Raw genomic sequence first — 22,821 nt, 5'->3', positions numbered from 1 at the left:
GGTTGCACCTGATTAGCACTGCACTATAGTGCCTCGTCTGGTGAAGTATACCAGGCGCCGTGCTGACAATATCGTAGTGTGCATTAACTAAGACATCTCCGACTTCACCATGCCAGTTCAAATCGCGTCCACGCTTATATCCGGTCATTGTCTCGTCGCCAGATCACGAGTTGAGCAGTCTGACGACGACGAAACCCAACTTTACCGACAGATTTTATACCTGCTTCGTAGTTTTATATAATACGTTACCTTTGACACGACCCTTACACCCATCGTTGGCTATTGAACGATATATATCTACTCTACTCCGTATCATTGCACATGATGTTGCGTTGTCACGTTGTATTAGGATCTTGCCAGCCAGGCTAGCTAAAGTACCGGGCGTCGTCCCTTAACAGCTTTGACGACAGATGATAGTGGTCTTGTACTCCGTATTGGTTATGAGATCGGCTGTTTTCAGCCTGCGCTCAGTCGAAGTCTCGTAAGAGAAATTTTGGATGGCTCAATCTGCTTCCGGTTATAATTTAGTCTGCCACTTATCCAAATATGGTAGAATTCTAGAATCGCTCGCCTAAATAGGAACGTCTTGGCACATTTAGACGACCTTTCCTCATTGGAATGTCGTATACAATCTTAATATACAAGCACCTCCTCGAAAGATCAAGGGATTAAAGAACCGAGTTGCAATAAAAAATACCACACACGCAACATTTTTAAGGCAGAATGACATTAAGAGCCTCGAGCTCGAAATTCTGGCGCGTCATTAGGGCTTCCCTTGAGCACCCCGGAGTTCAGCGGCCACGACGTACTTCTTCACCTCCACAAAGCTGTCCGGACTCACCGATATCGAATTAATACCGGCATTGACAAGGAAGTCTGCAAACTCAGGATGATCGCTCGGTGCCTGTCCGCATAATCCGATCTTCCGTCCAGCCTTGCGCGCCTCGGTGATGACCTTTGAGATCATCCATTTGACAGCCTCATCCTGTTCGTCGAAAAGATCCGACAACTCACCGGAATCGCGGTCGACGCCGAGGGTCAATTGGGTTAAATCGTTGGAGCCGATGGAGAAGCCATCGAAGTGCTGAGTGAATTCCTTGGCCAGAATGACGTTGGAAGGGATCTCGCACATGACATATACTTCCAATCCATTCTCTTCTCTGCGAACGAGACCGTTCTCACCCATAACGCGAATAACCTTCTTTGCTTCGTTAATAGTCCTACAGAATGGGATCATCACGACGGCATTGTCAAACCCCATATCCTCTCGCAAGCGCATGATGGCTTTACACTCGAGATCAAAGCCCTCTCGATATAACGGCGAGTAATATCTAGACGCGCCACGGAAGCCAATCATTGGATTTTCCTCCTTCGGCTCGAATTCAGCGCCGCCGATGAGGTTGGCGTATTCATTTGTTTTGAAGTCACTCATCCGGATGATGGCCGGTTTGGGATAAACCGCGGCGCAAAGGGTAGCAAGGCCCCGGGATAACTTTTCGACAAAGTAATCTGGCTTGTGAGGGTATCCAGCCGTGAGCTTGGCAATTTCGTCTTTGGTGGCCGCGTCTTTAATCTCATCGAAATGGACGAGAGCCATCGGATGGATTTGAATGGCATTACTGACGACGAATTCCATTCTTGCGAGGCCAATACCATCGGATGGTAGCTGCCACCATCGGAAGGCAGACGCTGGGTTGGCAAGGTTAAGCATGACTTTGGTTTTGGTTGGTTGGAGATGCGTTACGTCGACCGTTTCAGATGTGATTTCGGAGATTCCATCGTAGACGAATCCGTTGTCTCCCTCGGCGCATGAAACGGTTACGTCTTGACCGGTGTGAAGCAAAAAGGTGGCATTGCGAGTACCAACAACTGCCGGAACGCCCAACTCTCGGCTGACGATTGCAGCATGGGAAGTGCGGCCGCCATGGTCGGTGATTATGGCTGCCGCCCTCTTCATTATTGGAACCCAATCGGGATCCGTGGTTTTGGTAACTAAGATGGAGCCATCGATGAACTTACCAATGTCCGTAGCGCTCTCGATGAGGCAAAGGCGACCGGAGACCGCAGCGGCGCCGATGGAAAGACCGGTCACAAGGACTTTTCCATGCTTGCCGACCTTGAAAGTCTGAAAGATACCGACCGCACGACGAGAGCGCACGGTTTCGGGACGAGCCTGAACGATGAACAATTGTCCCGTGATCCCGTCTTTTGCCCATTCTATGTCCATGGGGCACTTGTAATGTTCTTCGATGATACAAGCCCAGCGACCAAGTTGAAGGATCTCCTGATCATCTAGAACAAAAGCTGCCCGTTCGGCCTTGGACGTCGGAACATTACGAGTCGGCATGTGTTCGTCGCCGTAGATCATCTTGACATCTTTATCACCTAGCTTCTTCTGGATAATAGGAACGGTCATCGCATCGGTTAAGAGTGGTTTGAAAACTTGATATTCATCCGGGTCGACGGTGCCTTGAACGACATTCTCGCCGAGACCCCAAGCAGCGTTGATCAAAACAACCTTATCGAATCCGCTTTCCGTGTCAATTGAGAACATTACTCCGGACCCACCGGCATCAGATCGGACCATCTGTTGGACGCCGATGGATAAAGCAACCTTCATATGGTCAAAGCCTTTGGTTTGGCGGTAACTGATAGCTCTATCGGTAAAGAGAGAAGCATAGCAGCGACGGCATGCATTCAGAAGAGCATTGACACCGGAAATGTTGAGAAAAGTCTCTTGTTGTCCAGCAAAACTAGCATCTGGAAGATCTTCTGCTGTAGCACTGGATCTTACAGCAACACCGAGGTCCCCGACACCAGCCTTGGTAGAAAGTTCCACGTAAGCGCTGGCGATTGCTGCTGCTGCATCTGCAGGCCAGTCTCCGCGAAGAAATAGATTTCGACATGCCTGTCCGGTTTCTTTGAGCGTTGCTTTTCCAGATTGCCATTCTAAGATGAGCGTATTCATTTTTTCTCTGATGTTGTTGAAATCAACATAGTACCAGTAGCAGTCTGCGGTTGTACCAAAGCCTGGAGGAACGACGATACCCTTGTTGGTGAGGGCGCATATCATTTCCCCTAGGGAGGAGTTTTTGCCGCCGACCAATGCGACATCCTCGCGGGCTAGTGTCTTGAAGTTGCGAACGAATTTGTGCATTGAACTCTCCGGGCCGTTCATTTTGTATGACTTTAGGTGGAAAATTTAGAGCAAACGGTACCGCCGCCTTGTGAAAGCAAATTTTGAATGGCGCCGAGGGTTATAATCGATATAAACTTCCGCTCTGGTGAAGCGGTGAAGCTGGCATTTATCAACTTTCGAAACGGCATCCAGCCGGTTGGTGAGGGTGGCTCTGGCGCATCCGTTCTACAAACGCTGGTAACATGGTAAATACACCCGCATTTGATTGATCGAGAAGCGGGCTCCCAAGTAACCTCGAAGTCCAGCTCTCAAGATTGCAAGAGAAGAAGTATCAAATCGTTCGCCTTCTTGGAATACATCCAGTAGATGCTTGGCTCTGACGTTGGCCTAAAGCTTTCGCACCACCACTGTATCACAAAGGTCTATACTATAGTAGCAGCTAGCTCTCGGCCTTTGCTGTGAAGTGGTCAGATAAACGCGCGATATTTTCAAATGCGGCCATTAACATTGCGACGACATGACCATGAACAAAATCCTTAGTGTTGTATCGATACTTACCCAATAACTTGACGAACGCATGGTTGAATCTACCTGTGAAATAATGGATTGTTTCAATGGCTAATTCCTTTCCCCGAAAGATCGGGTTTTATGGGCATTCTGGGTCGGCATAATCACAAATACTGCAGCCGTAAGCATGGCAGTTACAAGTGAAGGTACGGTACCTTATCAATATATCATCCAACCCACGCGCTGCAATCTAGCCCGTGGGGGTTTGCCTAGACCTAATTCCGTTTCCGTTTTCGGGGCGGAAAGCTTAGCGCATTCGTGTAACGTCGAAAGTTGATTTCCACCAGCAGCACGACCGGGGTTTACCGAACCGAAGATTTGGGGTCGAAAGGAATTTCAAGTGCACTTGTGGCGTGATTCGCATTTGATTCTGTAACGTTTGGTTTCGAAACTAGATCGATCTGTAGGCGTCGACCTCTAATATCATGAGCTATGTTTGTGGCAAAGCTACGGTGATAGTACATACAATATAGGTATGACATCAAGCATCGCTAATAAAATCCCAAATACAATCGATTCCATAGTTCTCCTTTCTCGATACGCAATTGATAAGTACTTCGATAGGGACCAGCTGTTTCGGAGAATACGCGTCGGCTTTGGAACGATCCTGTCCTGCGTTGGCCACTGCCATACTCTTACGAATCTACAAAGTTGGCGTTAAGGCATCATGAATATTCTTCCAGAGTCGTGGGAAATCCCGAAAATCGTGACATCTAGGCTACATAGACTAATGTTTCCGAGGGGCGATTGTGGGTATTGTATCCTCGTAGGGTGGATACTACCTACCTAGATAAGCGTCTTGCGTAGTTTCGGTACCCTTCATCTCGGAAATAATTCTTCCAGTTATCATTATACATACTTAGCATGTATCTACAACATATATATTATATTGGTTGATAATATTTTGCGTATTTAATTGAGCTGTTACGGAAGCTATGCCTCTGGCTTCGAAACATAGAAGACCGATGTTAGGAGGATGTACGAACGAGTAGTGATTTATTCCAATCCACCTCCGAAGAAAAAGCCTGGCGAATATAGAGCAAAAGAATGTTGATGCAAACAAGTTCGTCAGTAACCGTAAGATACGAGAAGCTAGAAGACCGAACCATTCGGTTTAACCCGCATATACAAGTCCTAAGGAAGCTTGGAGGGGCCGGCTGCATAAAACGGCCCGGTCATGATAACCGTATCTGGTTAATGATGTGTATTTGCCGCATCTATCATATGCATTTCTCGTACAACGTTCCGAATCCAATGAATCCGATGGTCTCGTAAGAATGTGATGACGTTTGCGAACAAAAAAGTGGCATGTTCGAGATTACAAATTTACTAAATGGAGGCTAGTAGGCCGGGCATCGATAGGAGAGTTCGGAAGCCGCATGTTGCACTGCTGTACTGCACATCATTTTTTGTAAAAAGATTTTAAGAATAAGAATCAGTATAAGAATAATTCATTCGGATTGAAGACTGCACTCTCAATGCTTTTCTCACTTGCCAATCGACTCTTCTTTCGTTAACACTTCTTCAGCAATTATAAAATACCATTGATCCCTACCTTTGATTCGAAGGCTTTCAAGTGGTAAATACCTCTCATCTTCTACATCATTTTCGGTTTCTGATCCGGTCCTTTCCACTTTGACTTTGATTTTGACGTCATTATCAGCTTTAGTGGTAGAACGAAACTGCAACATCAACACAAAAATGGCTGACGAAACGACCATCGTTCACTATCTCTTCAAGCGTTTGCATCAGCTCGGTATCCGATCGGTCCATGGAGTTCCAGGCGACTACAATCTTGTCGCATTAGATAGTCTTGCGGATGCAGGGCTCGAGTTAGTATAGTTCCTCGAGGTCTTGTTGTAAAAAAAAATTTCAATCTCAATAGTTACTGATCGTGGAGTCTGGTTCTGATAGCTGGGTCGGAAATTGCAATGAGCTTAATGCCGGCTACGCGGCCGATGGGTACGCTAGAATCAAGGGAATATCCGCCTTGATCACCACTTTCGGTGTCGGCGAACTATCAGCTCTTGCAGCGGTAAACTCACCAGAACCGTCAGTACACGCCCGTGTCGATCGTGCTAAATGATCTTTTTAGGTCGCTGGTTCATATAGCGAACGTGTCCCGGTTATTCACATCGTCGGTACCCCATCTACTTTGTCACAGAAAAAGGGAGCACTTCTACATCACACCCTTGGAAATGGCGACTTTTCGGTGTTTGCGAATATGTCGAGGTTCATTTCGCAGGTTTTGGTCAATTTAAATGATCCCAACATTGCCGCGAGAGAGATCGATCGTGCTTTACAAGGTAGTGATGATCACGATTTTCAATAGTAGGACACCGCTTACTAACCATAGCTCTGATTTATAGCGTGTTACGTCTCATCTCACCCAGTTTACATCGGTATATAATCACAATCAAGGTAGATATGACTAGTTCGAGCTACTGATATCGTAATAGCACTACCAACGGATATGGTCCTTCGAAAGATCTCTGCCAAAGGACTAGAAACCCCAATCGACCTATCGTTGCACCCAAATGACCCAGAAACTGAAGGAGATGTTATCGCAAACATCACTAAGATGATATACAACGCGAACAACGCGGTTGTTTTGGTGGATGCATGCGCTATTCGACATCGTGTTATTGACGAGGTCCACGACTTTATTGATAAGTCACAGCTACCTGCGTTTGCTACGCCGATGGTGTGTCATTTAGTGAATTCGATGGTTCGTATGGTGGTAAACTAATAATATGTGATATATAGTCAAAAGGTGATATTGATGAGACCAACCCTCGCTTTGGGGGAGTCTACATTGGTTCGGTTTCCAGACCAGACGTTAAAGAAGCCGTCGAGTCTGCGGATCTCATTTTTTCCATTGGCGCGTTGAAGAGCGACTTTAACAGCGGCGGGTTCACATATCACACCAGTACGAAGCGTACAATTGAGCTCCACTCTGATTACACCAAGGTAACCCTCGCAGCCCTGAGGTCTGCTGGTGGATATTTTACTTACGAAGGATTAAGATCGGTCACGCCACATACCCGAATATCAACATGAAATCGGTCCTTCAGAGGCTCTTGAGCTCGTTGGATTTCCATAAAATTCGTCATACTGAAAGCGCTAAAGCGAACCCCCCTGCCCTCAAAAATGAGGAGGCTGAAAAATCGAATAGTAACGAGATCACACACTCCTGGTTTTGGCCGCACATTGGGAACTGGCTGCAGGAAAAAGACGTGGTTATTACAGAGACGTACGGCAAAACTGTCAAATTTTGACGACGAGAAGAGAAGAGCATTGCTAATGAACATGTATTGCAGTGGCACGTCAAATTTTGGCATCATCGAGACTCGCTTTCCCAAGGGTGTCACAGCCATCTCACAAGTTCTTTGGGGTTCAATAGGTTACTCCGTAGGCGCCTGCCAAGGTGCTGCATTGGCGATCAAAGAGTCTGATCCTTCGCGCAGGGTCATCCTTTTCGTCGGCGATGGATCCTTTCAGTTGACAGGAAACGAGGTTTCGACCATGATCCGCCATGGGCTCAAGCCGATCATTGTGATCATCAACAACGACGGGTATACTATTGAGCGAATGATTCACGGGGAGGATGCCGGGTATAATGATATTCAACTATGGGAGCACACAAAGGTTTTGGAGACGTTCGGAGCGAAGGAAGGAGAGTATGCAAATTATGTGGTCAAGACGAGGAAGGACGTCGATGATTTGTTTAAGAAAGGGAACGAGTTTTCGAAGGCGGACAAGATTCAGGTGAGGATAAATACAACGTCAACGGTTTCGTGACACCCAATACTGTTCGATTGACGGTCTGCTAATGCTATATTTCGTTCCAGTTGGTCGAATTGTTTATGCCGAAGCTTGATGCGCCTCGTGCCCTCAAGCTTACCGGGAAGATGTCGGAGAAGCTTAATGCGAAGATGGAGGAGACCGTTATTTGAAAGCAGTCAAAAGTAGTAATGAAGACGAGATGAACGTAGTAATGAGGCGGCACAGTAGCTTAGAAACGAATCGAATCACAAGATAATTGGTCTTAAATTTCTAGCGACGCATCCTGTACAACAGTTTGCGCCCTTGGCTCTTTTTATCGATATGCATGTCGACGGCGACGGATGTTGCCCAAACTTTTCATCCCGCAGATCCGTGCCACCAGACCGTGTGGCACGATAACTTGAGCGCTCAAAATCGATGTTTTCGATCCAAATCTGTCGGATAGACCGGTACTTATGTACAAAAGTCACATGAATTTGCAGGGAACAGCAGTCGGAAACACCTGCCAATTGATATCTCATTATCCGGCTCTCCGTATCCGAGATATCCATGGGCAAGAAATAGAACAACTTTCCCCATGACGACACTTGGCATGAAGAGTCAAGCCTTTGATGGTGCTACGGGGCTCAGCTGTGCCAAGACGTTAGAACGGAGATATAACCAATGGGAGTGTGAGCTCCTGGTTCAATCCTGGCGCTGTTACGCGAAACGCCTCAGGGAATTTCTACGGAGGGGTCTGGGCTTTTTTTTGACAGGACCGGTATGAGACGAGATTTGTTTCTGCATGCCATGATTCATGCGAGAGAAGGGAAAAACGAACGGAGAGAAATTTTTAAAATTCGAAAAATGTTCCTTTGGATGGGAAACATTCGTTTGATTGTTTTCCTTTCAAATTGCGTTACCATCGTGCCACAAGACTATCGATGAAGCTTAAGCCTGGATTAAACAGAGATCTTCTTGGCGGAGTTGTGGTGTTCTAGCCGCCTGGGAGGCTGGGATTCGACGATCCGGCGAGCTCAGAATAGTATCATTGTGTCATTGGCGCCGGAACTGGTTGCGACTGCGGTTGAAGCTATCTTGAAAATTGAGCGTCGCGACGAGAATATTAATACCGTTACAAGTTTCCATCGATCTTTTCCCATCGTACGACTTTTACACCACCTTTTATTGAATCCGAATCTTTTGGACAGCAATTTTGGAGAGTGGGAAAACATTGGAAACAGTTTTGGAAGAGAAGGAGAAACCTCAAACAAGTAGACCCGCAGCTTAACGGCCCCGAGCCATACCTCGGGGAATTCCCTGCTTGGGGAATCCACTCGGGCCCGTCACCCTAAACATTGTCCAGACAGTGCTCCGACCAGCTTAAAACATTCTACACCGCAAACATAGTGTCCTCAACGATCAGATCCGGAAATATCGTACGATAGTGCGGCTACCTTGGATCTAGCAAAGACAGGCGACATAAAGTGCTTCAAACTTCCTGGACATTTGTCTTGGCAGTCGTACACCTTCCCCTCGACTAAGTGAGAGGTCCTTTGAATATTCCTGGGAAACAAGGTGCTTCAGCCAGAGTCTCTCAGTTAATCGTCTAATCTTTCCTGGGGAAAGCCCCAATCGATGATACCCTGCGCCCGTCTTTGGAAGTGAATTATGGCATAGGGACGCTGCCAAGCAGCTCCTGGCCGCAACTGCGCAAACAAACCTGCCCGAATATATCAAGAATGCTAATCCCTCCAAGCTCTCGCAAAACCTCTCTTCCTTTCTTTCTCGTCATCTCTTCCTGATTCCTGGTTTTTGGATCATCTGTTGGGCTAGTTACCAACTTGTTTTTTCTTTTCTATTCTCTACGATTTTTTATTACATTCTTTTCTCTTTTCTGTAAACGCTGCGCGTTCACTTTCCTTTCGTTCGCTTCCGTTGGTTATACCTTGGGCTTATGGTTTCTGTTTTCGACCACGACCTATCACCGACAACTTTTTAATATTTTCGACAACCTTGCTGAGCAAGTAGACTCGAATAATCTTTCGCTAATAATATTTCGGCTGGCCTTGTCTATTCCTTCTTTTTGTTACCCGGCATACGATCCCGCTTTGAGCTGGCATCATACATAATTGATCCGACAAATCGGCCCAAGAAACGACTATCATTACCCAAAAGCCTATATACCATCGACACTATTATTGCCAGCGGGGTGGATCGATATATATACTTGAAGGGCGGGATATTTTCTTTCGAAGACTCAGTACGACTTTTAGAGGAAAAAGAGGAGGCAACCTTTTTTCCTTCCCATCGTCGACCGACATTCGTTAGGGAATAACACATCACGAACACCGCCAAGATGAACAAGTTACTCGGGTTCTTTCTGTTTTTCGACATTCTCCAGTTGGGCAGTGCGATATTGCTCATCATCGCTGGTCATCTGTTCATGCAGCATATGGATACTATGCGTCTAGATGTTGATAATTCGCCATACGTTATCTTGCTCTACTATCTTCCTTGCACTCGTAAGTAGCATATTCGTAAAGTTCATATAGTAAGTGAACTGGATGCTGATACGGTATTCCTTGACGGATAGCAATCTTCGCCAACGGTATTATCAGCGCTGCTACGTTCTTTTTCTCGTTACCTGCGATACTACTACCACAATCTCTCTTTTGGTTGAGGTTGCACGGCTGGATGCTAGTCATTTGTGCCGTTTATTCTTTGATCTTGGGTATCCTCGTCTGGATCGACACTCTCACCGAGAGAGCGCAAATGTACCAGGCCTGGATCGATGTTGGACCGACCGTCCAAACGTTGTTGCAGCAAAAGGTTCGCTTCCCTTTTTTGTGTTCCCCTTCAATGCATGCATGTTTCATTTTAAATCTCGGACTAACACATAATATTTATAGTTCCAATGCTGCGGTTATGTCTCCGCTATGGAACCCCTCTTCGTTACCGACAAGGTCTGCCCTAACGCTTTGGCCGCCTCGCAGACAAAGCCATGCGTCGGCCCATTCATTACTTTCCAGGACGAATTCTTTAACACCGTTTTCACTGCCCTTTTCGGCATCGTCGGTCTCGACTTCGTGATGTTGTGCTGCACTGCCATGGTTATCAACCAGAGGAAGGAACAGAGGCGATACCGAAGGATCGACGAGAAGCGAGGATTGGGTGCCATTTAAAAGAGCCTAAAGAAGTTGGAAGTTTTATTATTGTTTCAACCCATTTTCCGACTGCAATGCAAGAGAGAAGCTTCCTGGGCAAAAAAAGGTGGAGGACTTGAGGCTTGTTGTATAAAAGAATAGGACCGTGTTTGGGATGGGATGTAACGATATACATGGGATATCTTTTGCCTTTCTTGTTGGAGTTCTTCATTTATATTAGGGTGCATACATTAGGACCTGGCTTCTAGCCTCCGACCGTTTCTTGAAGATATATCTCGTCTTCTCAAGCACCTACTTCCCTTTCTTCCTTTTTACCAGATCTATAGTGACATGTAGTGAAGGTGAACAGAGGGTTCGGCTGCTTGAGTAGATATATCGGAATGTCGTTGGTTTCCGTTGAATATTTACTTGTTTCTTTTCTTCTTCTAAGGATTCCTTTGTTTCTTTTTCTACTTTTTTTCTTTTCTTATATATACATTATGATACCCTTGGACCTTGGAGGTCTGGCTGATTTGCTCCCTTACGGAGGGCTACTGCGGACTTTCTCTGAACAGACCAATGTATATTTTTTTTTCTTTGAACATAACATGAACTCGTACCCAGTCATCGGCGTACTTGACCTTTTGCTAATGACAAAAACTCTACGATAGATTGACTACATATGAGAGTATTCCTATCCGCGTAGTAGGAGCGGTTGGTCCTCGCCATGCGTTGGCTGTGTATCTGTGTGGTGTTTTGAGAGCAACTCGAGGCCAGGTTCGAAGCGCTTCAAATTCAGTCTCGTAACCAATATATCATAAAATCTGAAATCTACAATAAAGAAAACAGTATAAGGAAAACGTGACAAACGTGACTCGCAATTTAGCCACGCACGCGGTCACAATGTTTGGTAGTCGAGGTCGAAACTCTCGAAACCGGCTGGTGTTTTTTCTGGCGTGCATTCCTCCGGGCTGTGTTGTGACTTTTGATTTTTAGCCTTGTAGCGCTTACCTTGGCTCACTTTATATAATATCATTTTTCACGACCATAGCTATGAAAACTTACCGTTGCCATCTTATCATTAGAGGCGTCATAGGTTTTAGTTGTGGTGTGATTTTCTATTATCCACCCACCGCATGTGAGTTTTCTCACGCGATTCGAAGTCAACCAAGACCGAATCGATAGAAGCTCTGGGGTACGGGGTAGTTTTTGGACTTGATGTTTTGCGTCTAGAAGCCTTTAGCCATGGAAGTATAAGCTACGAAGGACGCAACGGGCCGGCCCAATGGCAAAACTATGTGAGCGCCATTGCGGATTAAACTTTAGCAACCATGAATTTGCCTAGGTATGCTTTGGTATTCTATAAAGTTATCCGTTGGCGCGATCGAATAAGAAAAATAGTTAAGCGGTAAAAAGTGCATTGGGTCTTCGAGACTGTGGGTTTTGGGACAGCTGCCAGATCCGGCGGAGATATATGTAAGGGCCAAGTACTGCAGTTTCGAATTTCGCACCTCGAAAACTGTCGGCAAAAGTTTTTGCGCATAAACTATTCCCTGTTTCGAAGGGTGCATTGATTTGACTAGCCTGATGGGAAGACTGTCGGTTGGAAAGTTGAGTTGATAATTATGAAGCTTGGTTATCAATAAGCCGTCGTGGAATTGATCAGATTGTCGTGTTGGAAATATTGCGTTGGGGCTCCCGGCCCAGACGGTAACGGCATTGGCCTGAGACCCGGGCTGCCTGGTTACGGGGGCCTGCGGGTTGCTTTGAAATCAGATGAGCGTCTGTGCAACAGCGCAGATCCCTTTATAAAACCTCGGAAAACACAAGCCATGATAACTTGATAGTTATATCATCGGCTTCAACTGTCTTTTCAAAGTATTTCTTTTTATATCTACTTCCGAATGGTATAGATCAATCGAATTACAACCAAATCTAAAGCCAATTGGCCTTTTCCCGGCGGCATCTCGAATAAAGTCTATAATATCGATATCCAGCCATTGCGCAATTCCATCCCTTCAATCCGAAGATATTCTTATTTATAGCCCAACCACAACCTCGAATAAATAATACTATCAAAACATGTCGCTATACCCGTCCTACCCTCCGAACCTTACCGCAGAACAACTCTCCTACCTCATCACCTCCTTCACCGACTATTCCCTCTCCCACGGTCTGATCGTCCGCCCCGCCCCCACCTTCATCCCCACCAACCCTTCCAACTCCCTCGCCACTCCAGCACCGGTAACCCTCTGGCCGTCCCCCTTTCCCAGAACCCACTTCGAAGAAGCCCGTTCCCTCCAACCGTTCTACAACCTCCTCTACGCCCGTGTAGCGTCCGACCAATCATGGTTAGGCGACCTGAACACCTCCCTCTCCCTCGTCGACGACTTCATCTCAAAACTCTGGGCGATCCATACCCGATTAAAATCCGAAAATGGGTATCATCATAAATACTTCCTCGGCCTGTTTCGCTCAGACTACATGGTCCACACCTCGGATTCCGAATTCGCACCGTTAGGGATCCGACAAGTCGAGTTCAATACCATCGCAAGTTCGTTCGGTGCATTGGCTTCAAAAGTCTCGGAGTTACATCGATATCTATGGAGAAGTGGCGCTTACCCTCCTACTGCGGAATACATCAATGATCTATCGCTACCCCGAAATGAAGCTTTGGAAAGGCTAGCAGAGGGATTAGCAAAAGCACACGAAGTATACATTCAAGACGTCTCACCGGAAGCAAACTATACACTCGAAACAGCGGCGTCCATCGGTCCTAACTCTTCGTACGGAATAATGTTTGTGATTCAAGATGGGGAAAGGAACGCGTTCGATCAGAGGTGGTTGGAGTACCATCTTACGCAGAAGTACGGGATAAGGGTGTTCAGGGTTACGTTCGAGGAGATTAGGAAGTATACGCATCATGTACGGCCTAACTATGAGTTATTGTTCGTGCCGCCCCATGCGTTCGATGGGAAGAAGCAACAGGTTTATGAAATTTCGGTGGTATATTACAGGGCTGGGTACGGACCGGGTGATTATCCGGGGCAGGAGGAGTGGAATACTAGGTACTTCTTGGAGGAGTCGAGGGCGATCAAGTGTCCTACCGTTTTAACACAGTTGGCGGGATCGAAGAAAGTACAGCAGGTACTCGCCGAGAAGAGGAATTTGGAAAAATTCATTGGTAACGAAAGAGGTGAAGAGGGGGTTGCGGACAGGATCTTTGAGACTTTTGCGGCGATACATCCGATGGATGAGTCCGAGGCCGGATTGGCCGCTCGAAAACTGGCCTTTGAGGAACCGCATAGGTTTGTGCTGAAGCCGCAGAGGGAAGGCGGAGGGAATAATATCTATAAAGATAAGATTCCGGAGTTTTTGAGAGGACTGGAAGAAGAGAAGTGGCAGGGTTACATCTTGATGGAGTTGATACAGCCTCCCGAGATAGAGAATTTGGTGATGAGGAATGGGGAGATGATGCAGGGGAAAGTTGTAGGGGAACTGGGGGTCTACGGGGCGGTTATTTGGAAGGATGCGGAAGACGGGGAACCTGGTGATATTGATATTGTATATAATGAAGAAGCCGGCGTGCTTCTAAGGACGAAAGGAAGCTCTCTCGAAGAAGGAGGAGTAGCGGCCGGTTTTGGTTGTGTAGATAGCTGTGTCCTGGTGGATTAGAGATGTATATATACCTTATATGCGGATTGCTAGCCCTGTCAGCGAGATAAATAGATACGGTGCTTATGAAGGACAGAAAAGAATAATAGCTTCCGATTCAAGAAGTCAGCGAATTAATATACATTTTCAAGTGATCCTCGAGTACAGCAAAAGTCCTTGCACCCACAGCGATGAAAGGATAATATCAATCAATTCCCCATTCTGATAATCCCAAGTAACTCCACAAACTCCACTTCGATATGCTATAGTGCGACAATCTCCCTTCCCCGATGCATCATTCTAAAGCGATTCAATCATCTCCTCCAACACGAACAAAGTTTCTGCTTCCCTTACCGCGCCTAACTCGCTCAGCTAGATCAAGGTTGCCGGCATGTTGGTTCAAACCGGTAATGAACGAGCCCTTGCCGCCCCATTTAGCGTTATTTCGTCTAGCAGAGTCGTCCTGTTCTCTCTCTTGGCGATCGCGCTCTGCCAAGGCGGCGAGACGACGATTGCGGGCTTCGTCAAGGTCGGTTGCGTCGGCTTGCATAGCAGCGAGTTTGGCGGCCCTGTCGTCATCCGTTTGAGCGGGTTTGGACGGCGAAGGAGCCGGACGACGGTCGTTATTTCGACGTGCGTAATTCGGAGGCGAGCGTTCACGCTGTTTATACGGAGCTGGAGAAGCTGTTCTGGAATGGTGGATGGGCGAGTGACTTCCGGATTGGTGACGTTCTTCACGAGACCTTCTTGGAGAGCCGGAACGCCTTTCATCTCTCGAAGGTCGTGGGGAGCGCGAACGAGCCTTCTTCTCATCACGTCGACGAGGAGAACGAGACCTCGAGCTACGGCGGTGGTGTCGGCTGCTTTTGTGTCGATCTTCGTCGTCTCGATTTCGATCTCGGTGGGAAGATCTGTGGTGTTCGTCGTCTCGGTCTCGATGGGATCTGTGGTGCTTTCGGTCACGGCTCCTATCCCTATCCCGGTGTCGGTGTCGGTCCTCATCGTGCCTCGAAGACCTATGCTTGCGGTCCCTATCCCTATCTCGATGGCGATCCTTTTCCTTATCCTTCTTCCCGTCCGCTCCGGACTCCTTCAACATCATCCTCCTAACGCTCGGATCATTCATCGCCGCCTCCAAAGCCGCCTGTTCCCTCTTCTTAATCGCCAACATCGGATCCTCTCTAATCTTATTCGCCGTATCTCTAACCGTATTCGCATTCTGCACCGCCATAAAACTCCCCTCCCCGGCATCCTTCTTCAAAGCCGAAGTCTCTTCCTCCTCCTTTCCCTTCAAAATCTGATCTACCCTTCTCTTCCCCAACAAATAACCCTCAAGTTCTTCGCTAACATGCCCATTCTCACAGGACGAAGGACCGTTGTACATCCAATCCACACGGTCCAGTCTCTTTTTGCCACCAGCTGCTTCCTGGATTTCTTGGAGTTCTTGTAGTTGACGTTCTTCGGCTCTCTCTTTGCGTACTTGTTCGATGAGTTTTCGCTCTTTGAGAGCTTTCATCTCTTGTTTGTAGACCTCCTCTTGGTTTTTGAGGAGGTTTGGGTGCCATGATTTTTTGAGGTTGAGGTCGCCACCCATGGTTAGTGATGGTGGACGTTAAGCACGTCGCTGGCTGGTCAGGTGTGTACAGGTGTAGGTGTACGTAAGGAGCTGAAGTTGTAGCGATAGCGGTTATTCTGACACCGGGTCAGAAGTTGATGATAGCTGTGGTGGTGGTGATGATGGAGGACGTTGGTGATGGAGAAGTGAAGATGAAAGAGAAGTGATGCAAGGACTCGTTGCGACACCAAAAAGGCGTTGGTGGCACAACGAAAAGTGCAAACGGTACCAAACAAATAATTTCCCAAACAGGGAAACTTTTAAAATTAAATACTAAAATACCGCTTTGGGCAATTCGCAGCTTTCGCATTTTTCAACATTCAGATCAAGCTTCAAGAACTTCAACTTCAACTTCAACTTCATCTCGGCATCGAAGGCCAGAGGTCCCTACCGATTGGCCTCCCTTCCCTCCCTTAAACAACCCGAACATGACATCGACATAACATCCACTCCAATATAATACGAAAGAGCCTTCACCATGTCAACCACAACCCTCCGAACCCGCCTCCCGCGCCTCCTCGACACCCCCTCCATCTGCCGCCGATGCCTCTTCAAAACCCGTCAATTCTCCACCACAAACCCCCTATCCTCCAAAGTCGGCTCCTCCCCACTCATAATCCCCCCAACCGTATCATTGAGCATCTACACCCCACCACCACCCCGTCACGCAACCCGCACCTTACCCCTCCGAACAGTAACTGTCCAAGGACCCCTCGGCCAAGTCACAACCCCCATCCCTCACTTCCTAAACATCTCCATCGCCTCCTCTCCAAAGGATTCCCAAGAAATCAAATCCTCAAAAGCAGTAATCACAATCAACGATCCCACCGAAAAACCACAGCGTCAGATGTGGGGCACCGCTAGAGCATTACTCGCAAACCATATACTGGGAGTCACGGAAGGACACGCCGCGTTACTCCGTTTCGTGGGTGTGGGTTATCGTGCTATCGTTCAAGATGGTTCGGGACGGTTTAACAAGGGTAAAAAGGTTGTTAATCTGAAATTGGGTTATTCGCATCCCATAATGTTACCGGTTCCGGATGGGGTTACGGCTTCGGCTCCGGTGCCGACGAGATTGTTGTTGGAAGGGATCAATAAAGAGGTGGTGAATAGCTTTGCGGCGGAGATTAGACGGTGGAGAGTTCCGGAGCCTTACAAGGGTAAAGGAATATTTGTGAACGATGAGACGATCAAGTTGAAGGCGAAGAAGATCAAATAGTCTTCATACCGATATCGATATTCGCTGTATATTCGGACCACAACTTTATGTAATATAATTTTTCTTCTCGAAGTGCTCTCCTTTAAGGAGCTGTATATAACAAAGCAATTTGCAATTCCCACGTCCAGATAGAGCACACCGCACACCCCGTGTAGAACGGAGCTCTACAAAGCCACGACTGTCAAGGCAAGTGCTTTATCACAAAGAACTCTTCCCCCCATAAAACTCAACCGCAACCTCCCCCACAACCCTAACCACGTCCTCCTGAATCGCCTTCGGCATAACGATAACTCCTTTGTTCCTCTTAAACGTCCTCCCCGTCGTGAAATCCAATTTATCACCATACATATCAAACACCGCGCCTCCGGCCTCTTCGACCACCAAACTCCCCGCCGCATGATCCCATATCTTCTCCTCGTATTTCATACTACTCGGTAAACGTAAATATATCTCCGCTTCTCCCAACGCCAAAGCGGCATACTTGGCTTGAGAATCGTAGCGAACAGAGGGTTTCGTGATCCCTAGACCCGCGGCGATTTTGGCTTGAATGTCGTGGTTCGAGTGCCCGGTTTCTACGCCTTCGCAGAAAGTGGCGTCGGAGGGGGTGGTTATCGGGTTCATTGTTACTTTTGAGGGATCGGGAAGGGTGGAGAAGTTTGACGATAGTGGTCTCTGTAGGATATTAGCATCAAAAAGCCCTTTCCGCATATCGTATTGGAATATAAAAACTTACCACGACAGTCCCCTGCCCCCTAACCGCACTCACCAGCACCCCTCCATCCTGCCCCAAATTCGGACAACCCAGCACTCCAACCTGCACAACCCCATCGACCAACAATCCGAGCGCAATAGCGTACTGTCCGCCCCTCAAAAACCCTTTCGTCCCATCGATAGGGTCCAAAGCCCACACTCTCCCCTTGCCGCTATCCGTACACCTTCCCCTATCGATGACATCCAACATTTCGGTTTCATCGTTAATAACCCCCAATTCGTTCGAAGGATTGGATTCTGATGACGATGATTGACCGGTGGTGTTGGAGTATATAACTTCGGTTACGGCTTTAAACACCAACGAAGCAAGTTCCTGATTCGACCGAAGGTCTCCCGAGTCTTCTTCGCCGATGATGTTATCATTCGGGAAGTTCTTGTGAAGACTGGCGAAGATGAGAGCTTGCGCTCCAAAGTCGGCGACTATCCAAAACCTCAATTGTTAGAAAAATGCATACCAAAAAAATATAAATATGAGAAAAAGATGAGAAGGATTTTTTTTTTTTAAAAAAAACATACTGGTAACAGGACTGTTATCACTCTTCTCAACGGTCCCCTTGACTTTCGAATTATAAACCGCCTTCGAAAGAACCGCCGCCCGTTGGACAGCCAACTCTGCTATCCGCCGCTCCTGCGCAAATGGTAAACTGCTGGTTGCCATTGTTCGAGAAACCGCTATCACTCTGCGATATCCGGGTGTACAAATAAATCCGACCCGTTTGCTTAAGCTTGTTGTGCAAATATTATCCGCAAATAACCAGGTTATAGAACTACGAGCCCGAGAAAAAGCTTGAGGAGCCACACCGACGATGATGATGGCTAGGATTACGGAGAGGATGCTGAGGGCGACTAAAACTCTGGATACAGGATGCGGGTTTCTGGGGGTAAGCTGCTGTGGGGGCTTCTTAGTAAAAGTAGACGGTCGCATGAACGCTAAAGGGAAAAAAGAAAACAATTTTAAAAATAAAAAATATAAAAAAACACGGGATGTCGAAAGCGGTGGAATCTATTAGATAGTATCTCAGGATTGGTTTACGTCACAAAGACTAATTTGTGAAGGGAATCCCACACCCTCTCTTTGGGGGTAGTTAAGAAGTACCTACTTTTCATGCACATGCATGTCGTCGTTTCTGTGTTGCAGCGCGCCAAGACTTGTCGTTATGTTTGGCGCCGGAGTCGGGGTCACGCCTATGATGGGATGGTTATTTGTAATGGCCTGCCTTCTCATTAATTCTCCCACCACCAGCGTTCCCTCCATTACATACACGCGTATATCTCAGTAAGAGACATGTCTTATCCATAGCGTCTTATTATAACTAGTATTAAAGGGGGAAGAAAAGAGAAAAAAGAAATTGAAAACGCCTCTCCAGCTCTCGAGCTAAAAAAACACCTCCTGATAATACATATCCTCGAACGACTATGCGCTCAAGGTAAAACATAAGACGAATTGTTGAAAGTATAGGCATTGCTTTTGCAGATTAACGCCTCTAGTGCCCTTGAATCCGTAAGTCGAGTATGAAAGAAAAGAAAACGAAAAACCAGAATAAAACGAACAAGATTAACAGAAGAATGATGATAAGTGTGGAGGGCGGTATAAATATGCTTTCTTTCGGGTACACAAGAGGTATATGGCTAGGCGAAGAATAGCCGACTAAGCAACGGTCGGATATAGTGATCCATCCGAATCGTCCGTACCATCGACCATGGGAACGTCGTCCCCCGTACTTTCGTGGGCGCTCTGCGTTATATTGGTTATAATATCGCAGAGGATGATCCTGAAGAGTGGATTTTCAGCGGCCGCCAACTTTTCGGCCAACGTGCCTTTGAGCAAAAGTAAGCCATTCGCACCGGACGGCTGAACCTTGCTGATGTTTCGTAGGACTTTGGCAGCCATAAAGTAGACGCCGCAATCCTCCGCCAGGTATTTGAGCGGAAGCTCAACGGTCCAGAGCCTAGCGAGATGTGCCTGGGGAGGCGCATCTTGTGGTTTCTTGGTAGCGGGCGCGGGCTTTTGGATCTCGCCCTGAGCGTTCCGGATTACCGGGTCCTTTTTCTTGCTGGGCATGTGGCCGAGAAGGTGCAAGAAGAATTCTCTCTTGTTCTTCGTTGGCTGCAGATGAAACTTGGGGCACGTTCCGTAAACACACTTTTGTTCTGAGGCTTCGGAGCCCTTTTTTAGGAAGGTATGCCCGTCGCGGATGTGATTGAAAAGCTCCGGCAAGGCCGGGAAGAATTGACCACATTCTTTCTCGGGGGTCACACGCCATTCGCACTTCCAATAAGTATTGTAATCAAGCCCCATTGGCACTTCGCGCGGCGCGATACCGTTGATGACGAACCTGTTAGATTGTCCGTTTTCGCCCTTTATCATCTGAGGCTTGGCCGTTGGGAAAGCGGCGCTAACGTTCTTGATAAAATCATTAGCAATGAGCATCTGTTGAGGCTTTGGGCCAGAATTGACGTGCGCTGCGAAGCGCTGTTGATAGGCCTGCCACAGAGCGATCTGTGTGATTTCGCTGTGAGGGTTGGCCTCAAAGCTTGAGCGCATCCTGGATATATCGTCAGTGAGCTTGAAAACGTTTCCATAAAAGGGTATCACGGGTTGGTCAACATACCACCAAATGGCACGTTGTGGCTCTGGCAACTTGAGTATGTCATCCAAGAGGTCATCGGGGATGGTGGGCGTCACTTCCGGGACCGGCTTCCTGGGAAGCTGTTGTATCGGAGCTGGGGATCTTATGGCCGGGTGGACCTCGACAAGTTCGTAGGAAAGAAGCCGGGCGAGCTGTTCCGGCAGTTCATATGATTTGGGCCGTGCAAAGTGAGCGACCACGTTTCCCGGGATTAGAGTATAGTGGTACAGAAAGTCTAGGACCGCGATTAGGGTGGCCTCGTTAGGAACCATGAGAAGAGTCTCGAGATGCTCCAAAACAACGAGCGGCGTGTTCTCCAAATATGCGACGCCACCGTGCATTGAGAGATTGACGAGGATGCTCAGAGCTGTGATGGCCATGGTCTCGCCGTTGTCTAGAATGATGGGCCAGAGGAGCTCAACAAGCTCGGCCTCTTTGTCATGCTGAACTACCTGTAATATGGACTCCAGGACCTGGAGACAGACCGTTTGAAGGTCGATATATCGGTTATCGGGAGGGGTCCTTAGCGCGCCGAGGAGGATTTCAAAGGCATCCGATCGGTGGTGAAGCAGAGACTTCACATTTTCTTGAATCAACGGAAAATTCTGCGGGTTCGTCGTGAGATTTCGGAGAATCTCGGCTGCGTGAATACCATACTCCATCATTGCAACCCATTCTCTAGTTTCCAAGGTACTGGCGAGTTTGTTGTACGAGGCGAGATCGAACTTGAATGATGGGGAGGGTGCATATGGATCGACGGACTTCTCGCACTGCCTGTCATTAACAGCGTTGACGCAAGCGGCGATCAGATTGAGGAGGTGGCCTCCGAGGCAGACTTCCTCCCTCAGCCGGAGGGTTTGGAGCTGTGGGTGGCACGACCTCTCCAACAAGTAGGTCAGAGCCCACGCGACTTCCTCGGGGATCTTGCTCGCGAGGCTCATGACAGCTTTTTGTGTATCGGTGACCCCAAAGTTGGCAGGAAGTTGCTGCGAAATGGTTGGCGGGGCCGGAGCAGGTGAAGGTTTGACAAATTTTTGAGGATGGCTGTATGGAGTGGGGATAGGGGTGATTTCCAGAGGAGGAAGCGGAGGGAGATTGGATGGTTGGTATGACGTATTGCCCGATGAGGCGTTATTGGGGGTTGCGTTTCTTCCGTTCATAGCTGCTTGCGGAGTGGGAGATTGTGTGGGCGGTTGAATGCTTCGTGGTTTTGGGGTCTGAACCGGAGGTTGGAAGAGTTGACGCTTCGGGGGGGCCTCGCGTAGGGTTCTACCTGATGGGGTCGAGGCCGTAGCAGCAGGGTCTTCGGTCCCGGTTCTACCTCTAGTTAAGAGGCTTGGAGTGCTGGACTCCGCTGCTGGGGGAGCGACCTTTCCGACCAGTTCTGACCCAGCTGCTGAGACATGCTCTAGGATCTCCGGTTTGGGAGGCTCTGCTTTCCAATGGTGGATACATTCGTATGCCCTGGCAACCGGTCAGTATTTATGTAAGCATTTCGGCCGGCCAAACGTACCCCAGATTCTTCCAATAAATTGTCTTCAGGACGAAGCCAATATTGGTGTTGTGTTGCGGGGGGTTGAATTCGACAGCCAGTTCTTTCCAGAGACCTGGTGAGGATGAATAAACAGCACGGTCAGTTATAGTAATGATGGTGGCGGGGGGTGGCTTGCGTGAAGAGCGTACCGGTGGTATTCGAGACGACAGTGTATCCGCCACGTTCGATGATGTTCTTGTACAGTTTGTAGAGATCGACCTTTTTGCGTTGGAGGTCTGGCTCCAGATTGCCAAGGTGGGTAACGCTATCAAATCAGTTTGAGGTAAGCTCGAGGCGTCCCTAGGAGATGCAACGAAGCAGCTTGGAGAGGGACAGGCATACCCTCGCTCCTCCTGAAGTTTACGGATTTCTTCGATGAACGCCTCGTATTCAGGTGTTCGATCGATATCGGATTCGTCAAACTCGCGGGGATACGCGGTGTACTGGTTCTTCGGACCCATCTTGTCCCAATGGACCCGGCGTAGCGGTCTGTTGATGTCGTTGGAAGGTTACCACCAAACAGCGGCCGACCAAAAGATCAACTACGCCCCGAGCTCCAAAACAGATCGTTGGCTTTCAAGCAGCTTCGAAAGGATTGGCCTAGATAGGCAAGCACGGGCTATCGGGCGTCCCTGTGCGGTGACAATGGTGGCAGCGATGGCGATGACGAAGAGGTTGAGTCGAGATGGCGATAGAGGTGGACGTACGAGGGAATGGTTGGTTGACGATCTCGGCGTTGGAGAAAAGTCGCGTCGTTTCTTGCGCTCAGGCTTGGCAACAC

At 47.9% G+C, this 22,821-nt stretch overlaps 8 protein-coding genes across 8 annotated transcripts; 4 read left to right on the top strand and 4 right to left on the bottom strand.

Annotated features, from left to right (window-relative positions):
- Positions 1-763: 763 nt before the first annotated feature.
- On the bottom strand, positions 764-3,178 carry DFL_002729 (uncharacterized protein; the record flags this gene model as incomplete). Its single annotated transcript, XM_067631557.1, has 1 exon — positions 764-3,178. One exon carries the CDS (start codon positions 3,176-3,178, stop codon positions 764-766), a length of 2,415 nt encoding a protein of 804 aa, XP_067494091.1.
- A 1,791-nt stretch (positions 3,179-4,969) lies between these two features.
- On the top strand, positions 4,970-7,662 carry DFL_002728 (uncharacterized protein; the record flags this gene model as incomplete). The annotated part of the gene is made up of 11 exons (XM_067631556.1): positions 4,970-4,977; positions 5,275-5,285; positions 5,370-5,538; positions 5,621-5,741; positions 5,802-6,012; positions 6,076-6,108; positions 6,166-6,410; positions 6,473-6,676; positions 6,733-6,959; positions 7,027-7,474; positions 7,558-7,662. 11 exons carry the CDS (start codon positions 4,970-4,972, stop codon positions 7,660-7,662), a joined length of 1,782 nt encoding a protein of 593 aa, XP_067494090.1.
- A 2,168-nt stretch (positions 7,663-9,830) lies between these two features.
- DFL_002727 (uncharacterized protein) lies at positions 9,831-10,656 on the top strand (the record flags this gene model as incomplete). Its single annotated transcript, XM_067631555.1, has 3 exons — positions 9,831-9,996; positions 10,068-10,303; positions 10,384-10,656. 3 exons carry the CDS (start codon positions 9,831-9,833, stop codon positions 10,654-10,656), a joined length of 675 nt encoding a protein of 224 aa, XP_067494089.1.
- A 2,043-nt stretch (positions 10,657-12,699) lies between these two features.
- Positions 12,700-14,292, top strand: DFL_002726 (uncharacterized protein; the record flags this gene model as incomplete). The annotated part of the gene is made up of 1 exon (XM_067631554.1): positions 12,700-14,292. The coding sequence occupies one exon, from the start codon at positions 12,700-12,702 to the stop codon at positions 14,290-14,292; it is 1,593 nt and encodes a 530-aa protein (XP_067494088.1).
- Positions 14,293-14,581: 289 nt separating this feature from the next.
- DFL_002725 (uncharacterized protein) lies at positions 14,582-15,865 on the bottom strand (the record flags this gene model as incomplete). Its single annotated transcript, XM_067631553.1, has 1 exon — positions 14,582-15,865. The coding sequence occupies one exon, from the start codon at positions 15,863-15,865 to the stop codon at positions 14,582-14,584; it is 1,284 nt and encodes a 427-aa protein (XP_067494087.1).
- Positions 15,866-16,364: 499 nt separating this feature from the next.
- Positions 16,365-17,105, top strand: DFL_002724 (mitochondrial 54S ribosomal protein uL6m; the record flags this gene model as incomplete). Its single annotated transcript, XM_067631552.1, has 1 exon — positions 16,365-17,105. One exon carries the CDS (start codon positions 16,365-16,367, stop codon positions 17,103-17,105), a length of 741 nt encoding a protein of 246 aa, XP_067494086.1.
- A 198-nt stretch (positions 17,106-17,303) lies between these two features.
- DFL_002723 (uncharacterized protein) lies at positions 17,304-18,534 on the bottom strand (the record flags this gene model as incomplete). Its single annotated transcript, XM_067631551.1, has 3 exons — positions 17,304-17,777; positions 17,839-18,296; positions 18,393-18,534. 3 exons carry the CDS (start codon positions 18,532-18,534, stop codon positions 17,304-17,306), a joined length of 1,074 nt encoding a protein of 357 aa, XP_067494085.1.
- A 990-nt stretch (positions 18,535-19,524) lies between these two features.
- Positions 19,525-22,501, bottom strand: DFL_002722 (uncharacterized protein; the record flags this gene model as incomplete). The annotated part of the gene is made up of 5 exons (XM_067631550.1): positions 19,525-20,422; positions 20,489-21,970; positions 22,020-22,113; positions 22,190-22,305; positions 22,383-22,501. 5 exons carry the CDS (start codon positions 22,499-22,501, stop codon positions 19,525-19,527), a joined length of 2,709 nt encoding a protein of 902 aa, XP_067494084.1.
- Between the last annotated feature and the right edge of the window lie 320 nt (positions 22,502-22,821).

This window comes from Arthrobotrys flagrans (genome assembly GCF_004000055.1).
Source record: "Arthrobotrys flagrans strain CBS H-5679 chromosome Unknown unitig_3, whole genome shotgun sequence".
Classification (NCBI taxonomy): Eukaryota; Fungi; Ascomycota; class Orbiliomycetes; order Orbiliales; family Orbiliaceae; genus Arthrobotrys; species Arthrobotrys flagrans.
This window is presented reverse-complemented; position numbering and strand designations above follow the sequence as displayed.